The sequence below is a fragment of the Salmo salar genome, chromosome ssa18, assembly GCF_905237065.1.
Source record: "Salmo salar chromosome ssa18, Ssal_v3.1, whole genome shotgun sequence".
In the NCBI taxonomy this organism is placed as follows: Eukaryota; Metazoa; Chordata; class Actinopteri; order Salmoniformes; family Salmonidae; genus Salmo; species Salmo salar.
The window spans coordinates 67,551,709-67,561,727 of NC_059459.1; the positions used below are offsets into that span (position 1 = coordinate 67,551,709).

General features: G+C 46.4%; 1 protein-coding gene across 2 annotated transcripts; it reads right to left on the minus strand.

Moving 5' to 3' along the window:
* Positions 1–976: 976 nt before the first annotated feature.
* On the minus strand, positions 977–9,065 carry lrp10 (low density lipoprotein receptor-related protein 10). 2 transcript variants are annotated; one of them, XM_014156130.2, is made up of 10 exons: positions 8,961–9,065; positions 7,981–8,186; positions 7,768–7,800; positions 7,077–7,221; positions 6,500–6,690; positions 5,674–6,308; positions 5,051–5,490; positions 4,720–4,914; positions 4,395–4,524; positions 977–3,251 (listed from the first exon to the last, which is right to left on the minus strand). In XM_014156130.2, exons 2-10 carry the CDS (start codon positions 8,027–8,029, stop codon positions 2,622–2,624), a joined length of 2,448 nt encoding a protein of 815 aa, XP_014011605.1. In that variant the 5' UTR covers positions 8,030–8,186; positions 8,961–9,065; the 3' UTR covers positions 977–2,621. The 2 variants fall into 2 exon arrangements, with proteins under 2 accessions (XP_014011605.1, XP_014011606.1); XM_014156131.2 differs by lacking the exon at positions 8,961–9,065 and adding an exon at positions 8,425–8,908.
* Positions 9,066–10,019: the final 954 nt, after the last annotated feature.

Genomic DNA, 10,019 nt, shown 5'->3' on the forward strand with positions numbered 1-10,019 from the left:
TCATCAAAGATACATTTCTCTAGAGCACCAGGAAGCCATATGCCCACCACCACCACCACTATCATCCACACCCATGGCCTGCTGAGGGAGAGGGGTGAAGCCATAATCATAGCCCCTCCACAGGAGTCACATCTGGGGAAGAGATGAAAGAGATGGGATCTATAGGAGTGACGTCAGTATGACATCAGCCACAGGAGGTTGGTGGCACCATAATTGGGGAGGACGGGCTTGTGGTAATGGCTGGAGTGGAATAGGTGGCATGGTATCAAATACATCAAACACATGGTGTCCATGTGTTTGATGCCATTCCATTTGCTCCGTTCTGGCCATTATTATGAGCCGTCCTCCCCTCAGCAGCCTCCCTTGACATCATCTGTAGATATATGACAGGCTACAAGAGAATCCTAAATGAATTGTGGGGAAAGAGAAGGAGCATTGATAGGGTCTATGAGTGGTTCTCTCCTCTCCCGTTAAGAGTAGGCTGATGATAATGGAGTCATTCAGTGATTTTGGAGAGAAATCCATATCTCTGGCCAACTACTGCATTTTCACAGTCCACTTGGTCACTAATGGTCACTGATGCACGTAGTTGCCTCAGCCTCGCGCCGATGCCGTCCAAAACCGAGAGCTGAATGTCCTACATTTCATCTTTATCAGTAAACTGCATGACTCCCCCCCCGACTCCATTCTTCTTCTAGCTCTTCAAAAGTCGCAACCATTTCTCTGCACTGGTCTATCCCTCATCTTGCTTTGACACCCAGGTATTTAATCCACTTGAATTGTCATGGCACCCCAGGGGTCTTCTGGAGAAATGGACGTCACATGTCTTTGATACATTCCCAGGAGACAGAGAACAAATGGCACTGACAACCTCCTCATGGAAAAATGCCAGCTCTTCTCTGCTTTTCCTAAGATTGCCTTTTTATTTATTTCACACATCTCTCTTTCTTAAACACAATCAAGGCTAGAGTCCAAGTAAAAGTGCAAATTGTTTAATCTCCGTGGATTTGTCCACATCTTTGCTATGTACAGTGAAATAGACCCTAGTAAAATCACTCTCTCTCCAACCTTATCACTACATTGCAAGTTTTAAACATATCATCCTCCTCCAACCACTATGTTTAATTGAATACATTCAGTACAACCCAGGTAAACAGAACAACAATTTAAGATTTTTTTTTAAGTACATCTCTGGAGGATAAAAGCGGAAAAACTAATAAAAGATACTATGTAAAAATGGCAGACTAAAAAGTCTCTGCATTTGCTATATGTTCATTGTGTCAAAGTGTGGTAGAGTGGATTCCATTCACAAAGGGCTGAGAATTTAAGTCGGCGTTGTTGTGACTGTGGGCCCTGGGGGGCCTCGTCTTCGGTGCACTTCACAGGTCTAACCCAACCTCAGGCACCAAGAGAGATTGTCTTGTGAGCCGAGACACAATTTGTCTACTTGAGAACGACATTATAAAACATTCATACATCACACTTGCAAGTGCATACGCAAACAATACACGTCAGTTATGCCATACGTACAATAACCAGGAGGGTCCCCAAAAATTATTGCCAGCTTGCAGAATTGACATGCAATTTCTCCATTATGAAAGCAATATAAAACACAGTCTGTGTGTGAGAAGGTGGGTGTTCCTTTTTGTCTACATATCTGGGACAGTGTGTACAGTATGTGTGTCATCATTCAAATTCATCAACTGTAGCAAGCTTCTGAAAAGGCACTTAAATGGGGGATGACAACTATACATGGAATAGTGTCTACACGGGACATCTACCATATCCTTACAATGGCCCCCATATGCTCACCCTCACATGATGCAGTCACACATATGCTGTCACCCAAAGACATGAAGTCTTTCATGTGTTAAAACCAATCATTCATTTGAAAGTAAATTCTATATTATAAACTGGGTGGTTTGAGCCCTGATCGCTGATTGGCTGAAAGCTGTGGTATATCAGATCGAATACCACGGGTATTACAAAACATTTATTTCTACTGCTCTAATTACGTTAATAACCAGTTTATAATAGCAATAATGAACCTCTGGGGTTTTTGTTATATGGCCAATATACCACGGCTAAGGGCTGTATCCAGGCACTCTGCGTTGCGTCCTGCATAAGAACAGCCCTTAGCCGTAGTATATTGGCCATATAACACAAACCCCAGAGGTGCCGAATTGCTTAATTAGACCATGAGGGTGGCGTGGGGAGATTTTCTGTGCAAAGTTCACCTCTTTCAGACTATATCTGGATAAGTGCACATCCAGTACACAAATACACTACACACACACACAAATACAAATACACATACTTTCTCTAGGAGTTTCCACACTCAATAACATAAAAGCATTGAATATTAGATTCCTTTAGTCAGTTCAAACCATCCAACCCAATGCAATTCCAAGGCACCAGACCAGCACAGAGAGAGAGAGAGAGAGAAAGAGAGAGAAAGAGAAAGAGAGAGAGAGGGAGAGAGAGAAAGAGAGAGAAAGAGAGAGAGAGAGAGAGAGAGAGAGAGAGAGAGAGAGAGAGAGAGAGAAAGAGAGAGAGAGAGAGGGAGCCTTGCAGTGCTCCTGTGCTTGAGTCATCATTTAGGGAAGGGGTGTTGGATAAGGTCAGGGGTCGAGTGTCAGCAGGGGCACGTCGTCCTCTGGGGTTGTGTCCTCGGAGAGGGGGATAAGTAGCACCTCATCCTCCGAAGAGGAGGAAGAGAAAGAGGGGGATGTGGAGAGGGGCAGAGAGTTGGTGGGGGAGGAGGAAGGGGAGGAGCGGAAGCGAGAGATAGTGCGCCCCAAAGAGTGGAAGAGAGAGGCTAGGGAGGGGCTGCTGGGGGTGGGGGGGACAGCCACCGGAGGGCTCTGGGGGTTGGCTGGGGTAGAGACAATGGGTGGAGGGAGTAGAGTGGGTGGAGGAAGGAAGTGGGGAGGTGGTGGTGGCTGGTACTGCACTGTCTGTGGGAGCAAGCCTAGTTTCTGGGGCAATGGCAGATTGACGGCTTCCACAGCCAATGAGGTGGTGGCGGGAGTTGATTGACTGGGATCCACACCAGTGGAAGGGGCCTCTGTCTGCTGGGGGGCAGAGCTGGATGGCTGGGAGGGCCTGGAGGTGGATCTGGGGATTAGGCCCCATCTCCGCATGCGACGGACAGCCCGGCGGATGAATCGGGGACGGCGTCGGCGTCGTGGAGAGTTAGAAGTATCCTGTCTGAGAAGCTGGAGAAAACCTCTCAGAGAAAGAGAGGAAGACTGATAGAGCAAGAGCGAGAGAGAGAGAGAGAGAGAGAGAAATAGATGAGCAGAGAGAAGAAAGAGCACAAGAAAAAAAAGGTGACCACCTTGAGATTTCAGTTGTATTTAAAGAGTGCTATACTAATAAGATGACTTACCATCATGAAACGATAATGAGCTTATTATTTGAATTAGACCACTCTTTGAGGGGACCATTAAACAAAGCCACCACACTGAACACAGAGAGCACATTGTTTTAGTTAACCCTCGTTCCCTCCTTCAGCTGTCTACAGCAGCTAATCAGACTATGGTGTAGTGAGGGGCTCCATTGTGTTGTCTGGTGTAACTCAATCTATCAGATCACGCTCCTGCTATTGCTGTCACACAGCTCTAGGATCAGGTCCCCCCTGGCCGTATAATACTATTCATTTTGATCTAGAAGGCTAGACTGAGCCTAGATCAGTACTCCTACAGGCACCAGTGTAACTCAAATATATGAGATAACACCCTCCTGATGCTGCCATAGCACAGCGTGATTCAGCCTGAGTGTAATGGAATCATTCAGGAGGGTCTGACTGAACCTTCTGAGACAACAGTGCTTCTGGTAAGTAGGAGATACAAGGCTAGTCTATGTTCCAATCTACTGTAGGTTAACGGGATGCCCTTGTAAAGCAATCAATGGAGTGGAGTAATTTCATTTCTAAATCCAATTTGAATATGCACCGGCTATTCATATTATGAAGGAGCATTGATAGGATCTATGAGTGGGTCTCTCCTCTCCCGTTAAGAGTAGGATAAGGTTGCCCCTGGACACTGATCTAAGAACAGTATTTATGTAGTAGTGCATGCTGATAATGGAGTGATTCAGTGGAGCTGGTAGGTAGTAGGATAAACAAGGCTAGTGGTGAACAGTCAGAAGACATAGGGACGTACTGAGGACCTTTCAAATCGACTGGAAGATTCCCTTGTAAAGGAAGGACACCCAAGAATGGAAATATCTCAAGTTGTCAGTTGTTTGAGACCTTCCATTCATTGTGCTCTAATCACAGAGGGACACAGTTGCCTTTAGTTTCTGATCCAATGTCAGTTTAGCATTTTCCACAATAATGGTTAGGATGAGGATTGGGAGAGGGTTAGCTGATTCTAGATCTGTGCGCTCACCTCATTGGGGTTCTCTGTGGGGAAGTCCTCCACAGGAGGGATGATGCCCTGGGCGATCAATTGACCATAGGAGGGAGGGGCCTGCTGCTGGATTAGCTCCGCCTCCTGGCGGCTGATTGGCGCAAACATACTGCAGGAGAGAAACAAGGCAGAAACATCTCAACACATACATGGGGGTCCGGTCCAACACAATAAACGTTGGTTTGGACAGAGATATTTCTTGGTATTCTGGACACAGATCAAGATCATTTGTTGTGATTTTTTGGTGTATTTTGGTGAAGCATCAACAGGCGTAAAGCTGAGGTGTGAGGTGAATAAGGGGTACCTGTATTCGCGGGTCCGCAGTGAGTAGAGCTTGCAGGTACAGCCCATAGCGATGACCAGCAGCAGCCCACAGACCAGGCTGCCCACGGTTGCCGCGGTGATGACCTTTCGAGGCAGGGTCATGGTGCAGTTCATCTCGTCTGTCCCGTCCTTACAGTCCACCTGGCCGTCACAACTCCAGCTCTCAAACACACATCTGGGGAAGAGAAACACACCGTCAGGGTGGTGATTTCTCACCCACAAAAACCAAAACACACACACATCAAACCAAAATATCATACAGTAATGCGTGCACACACACATATCAAAACACACACACCCCTATTCGCTACCTGTTGCTGTCGCAGTGGAAGGTCCCAGGTTGACATATGGTACAGTCTTTTTCGTCGCTCCCGTCAGCACAGTACAGCTGGTAGTTACACCTCTCCTTGGCAGGGAAGCACACAGAACGCCCTATGAAGTTATGACCCGCCAGCACCGCCCGCTGCCCCACCCCTCCGCAGGCAAACTGGTCAATGGGGCACCCCCTGCATCCCGCCTCGTCATGCCCCGTCTCAGGACAGTCCCAGCGCCCGTCACACTTCTGTTCCTGGGTGTAGCAGCCCCCCGCGGCACCCCCACATTTACCCTCCCAGGGGGGGCAGTAGCCCCCGACACGGTAGGTGGCGTTGAAGCCCAGCCCCACCGAGCCGGGGAGCGTGCGATAGGTCAGGGAGAGAAGGCCGGTCCGGGACTCGACCTGGATGGCCTTGTAACTGGACTCGCTGGTGATCTGTCAGAGAGGAAAAGGGATAGGGTGATTAGATTGAGTAAATTAACTTGGGTAACAGAACTGGACAGTATTGTGACAGATGACAAATTCCCAATCCTAGGGGAATGAAAAAATATATGACCCTGTATCAGTCTGTTAGGGGAAACTTGTATTAAACACATACCCAGCTCCACTAACACTTACAGTTTTGATGAGTTCCCCGGTGCCCTGCTGTCTGTTGGTGATGGTGACCGTGTCTCCAGGCCCCAGTTCCAGCAGCTGCAGGTCCAGCTTCAGAGGCCTGGAGTCCTGGGGGTCCAGGGTCCACACACAGAACAGAGAGGGGCCATTGATGGAAGGAGGGGCGAACGTCCCATAGAAGGTTTGGAGGAGGCCGCCACACGGCCACTCGATGGGAGCCCGGGTCACACCGGGGTGGGCTCTGTGAGGCTGGGGGCTGGGGAGTTTACGAGGCAGGAACTCCCAGTAGTCCTCTATAGGATTATCTGGCTCCTTTACCTTGGTGTAGTCCCCATCCTTCTCTACTTCCTTCTCCTCTTTCTCCACCTCAACCGGTGCCGTTTCCCAATCCCTCCCCCCGTTCTTCTCTCTTCCTGTCTCCCCCTCCCTCTCTATGTAGGACTCTGGTGTGGTGGTGGTCACCACTACTTTGTCCTGCTCAGGATCCAGGATCTCGATCTCTCCGTCACAGTCCTGCTCGTCTGTTCCCAGCCCCATCCCTTCACCCAGACACTCAGTCCGGCCGTTACAGCGCCAGGACAGGGGCAGGCAGCGCCCGCCCAAACACTCAAAGTCCACCACCGGACATTCACCAGAGTCTAGAGAGAGAGAGAGAGAGAGAGGAGTGGGAGAGAGACCAAGAGGGCAAGAGAGATGAACAGGGGGAAATGGTGGAAGAGGGAGGAGAGTTTATATTCCTTTTAGCTATATTATAATTCCTGGTCCTCAAATATGGTTAAAACTAGTTTACTATGTCCTTTCTCATGATTAACAAGTGATACCACCATACCTCTGATGTAGCCAAGGCAGAACGCAGAGACGGGGAATAAGTGTGGCAGGAAGTGGTGCGTCACTGTAATGTTCCCCCCCATCAACTCCATGGGCTTTGGCAGGTCGGAACCACAAAAGGTAATGGGCTTGCCAGTTGATGATGTCACCGAGACCCATTCCTTCTTACAGCGTGTAGAAAACTGGGAGAAACTAAAAGAGCGACGGGTGAAAAGAGATACAAACAAACAAACAGTGAGCAAATGATCAAAAACAAAATGATTTGGCTATGAAGCCATGTTCTTCGCATGATGTGACCTTTCTGAGGTCCAGTCACAACCTCTACTCCCTGCCCCCGAGGAAGTGTCAATCTGAAGGTATTGGATAAGTATAACTAAACAACATATTAGTCGTGTCACCTTGTCCACTGAGAGTCTTGATGGAATTTCCATCCTATTTCTAACACCTACCCAATCCCTTCAGATCTAACCAAGTGCCAAGAGGGTTAAAGACTAGAGGTAGTTGAGGGACAAACGTTGCACCCTGACCCCAGCGAATAAGCCCCTGGAGGGATAAGACAGTGAGTGGGCAGACATTACCTGAGGATAACGGGCTCTCCTACGTGTGCCTTGATAATCCAACTACAGTTGAGCGGCCGTGGGCGGTAGGACCAGCTGTGGTGGACGGAGCTTCTGATCTCTCCCCTCGGGGCTTCCAGGACTTGGGGAGATTGTCCACAATGAGCTGGAAGAGAGAAGGATAGTGCAATACTTTAGACTCCTGGGTTGTGTTCATTAGGGAGAAAACAGGAGTGAAATAGGCAGGTGCTACCTAAACTTGTCCAATAAAAATTTGGATTTTAGCTTTCTGTTTCAAAATGTTTTGCTGCGGTGTGCCCTACTAAATATGACCCTGATAAATGCAACGGCTTGGTGCTGAAACTGTTGAGACACCGTGCACTATACCACAACATGCACACTAAACCAAAACCACATCAGGCACAGTTAAAAAATAATGGAGCTGTAGTGCACTTCCAACAGAGTTTGCACTTATTCAAAGGGCACTTAACAGGAGTCGACTGTAACAGAATATTAGCAGGACCTTCTCTTCATAACCTTGATTTAGCCAACTCATAATATTGGTATATGGACTGTCTAGAGGACTCCCAGTAGTATCAACAAGACAAAACGCATTTCAATATTTGAGCGTGACAAAAAATGTGACAGAACGGGTTGTGCCACAACTGATTCTTACAATTACTGTTTGGGGCGGGGGGGGTAGTTATCTTACCAGTACTGGAGGCTAACTCCAGGCTGCTGTAGGCTGTGGATCAACAGGAAAAACTGAGTTATGCAGGTCTGAACAGGGCATTACTAAAGATCTGACTGGTATTTGTATGTGGTGCAGTTGACAGTTGAAACTAGCTACACACTTACAAAAAGAACTGTTTGTAATAGACATCTTCAGATGGACAGACACACACACATTCATAATAAAACTCACCAGTTACAAACAAAACGTTGAGGACACAAAGGTTGAAAGGGGCAGTCATTCTGATGATAGTGCTCCTCTGAAATACAGGTGCTCATGAAAGAGAAAGAAGAGTTGAAAAGAAAGAAAAGTAGAATAGAAAAACATCTAGGTCAGATCCCTCAGTCCTCCTTGCAGAATGACCCCATCGTCACTGATGTGTCTTTCAGTAAGACAATCTAAGAAAATAAAAAGATAAAACCTATTCAACATAAAGGGTTATTTTGACTAGCCTGGTCCCAGATCTGTTTGTGATGTCTTGTCAACTCCCGCCCCACACACACACACACACACACACACACACACACACACACACACACACAAAGGACCATAAGAGTGATCTGGGACCAGGCTACATTGTTACAGGAGCAGGAGAGAATTACTTTCAAACAACATACAGAAATGTACTTTCCTTACCCTTTAGATACGACAGCAAGGCATTTAAGGTAGTTCGGTTTAGCTAGCTAAGCACTGTTGAGGTTATGCCGATCTATTTGTATCGAGAACACATACACAGCAATTTCCTGCCTCGCAAGCTAATGATGTTATGTTGTAGCGATGATTTACCAGCAAGCCAATCCTTATTCTAACCACAAAAATGCTTGAGGTTTTCAATTAAGTGATTTTCTATAGCATTTTAACTCCAGGTGAGCTGAAATAATTCACACCAGACTTATCTAGGCCTCCTGGATCCTCGCCCCCGCAAACTTCCTTGAAGAGGAAGGGTAAAGCAGCAGCTGCTTCGCTCTCTCGCCCTGTCTGTGTTGTGCGGCTAGCATGCTAATGCTAACGCTGGCTTAACTAACTAACTTCTTCCTTGTAACGTTTCCTGAACGTGCCACGCGACAAAAAACATTCAAATATATCTACAAACACTCTGGTGAACATATACATTACAAACGGCGATACATGATGTATAGAAATGCCTGTAACAACTAAATTAGCAACCTTACCCTTTCTGTCGTCTTTCTTGTTGACAGGCAGAGTTCTGTGCAACTTCCGTATTGTTTTAGTTGAGTGACATGAGAGGGGGTAGCGCTACTGCCAGCAGATGGCGCTATTATTTCTTACGGCGTTTATCACTAGCTGCTGTCCAGGCGAGAGCGGGGGCGGTGCGAGAGGCTTGGGCTGTCACAGCAGCGCCTCAAACTCCAAACAACACAATTATTGTCACGAGTATTTTCTCTGATTTATATTTAACCATCATTGTTTGTTACTTTGTCCATCTATTCACAATGTCTTTGCTATGGAGTTAATGGTGTGAATTAATGTGATCATGTTTCACCACCAGGTGTCAGAATAGAGTAGGCTAATTATATGATCCCTCAAATCTTAGGGGTCTTTTATAGAAGACGGCCTTGCATCTGATACAATGTAACATTCTTTGCATTAACATTAGTGGTTGTACAATTAGAAAGGTAACATGCTGAATTCATTGTTGATACATTCTGGCTAGGGACTGAGACAACGGGGATTGAAATTAAATTAATTGTGAATTGTCTGCCTAACTTCTTGTAGTTCTTTTTGACAGTTTACATTATCCTGGGCTGTTGTTTTCATTTATTATGATTAATGAATGTTCATATTTATACAGCTGCACAGTCTATAGCTGCTTCTTTACCTCACTGAAATATGTGTCACATCTGGAAGAGGGAGGAACTTCCTCTCTCTCTTTATCTCAATTCAATTTCAATTCTCTCTCTCAATTTTCATTTTTTTAATGATGTTAAACTCTTTAACATCAACCTTAGCTCTGGCATATTCCCCAATATTTGGAACCACAGACTGATCACCCCTATCCACAAAAGTGGAGACAAATTTGACCCCAATAACTACCGTGGGATATGCGTCAACAGCAACCTTGTGAAAATCCTCTGCATTATCATTAACAGCAGACTCGTACAAATGTCAAATTGGCTTTTTACCAAATTGCATTACGACAGACCACGTATTCGCCCTGCACACCCTAATTGACGAACAAACAAACCAAATCAAAGGCAAAGTCTTCTCAT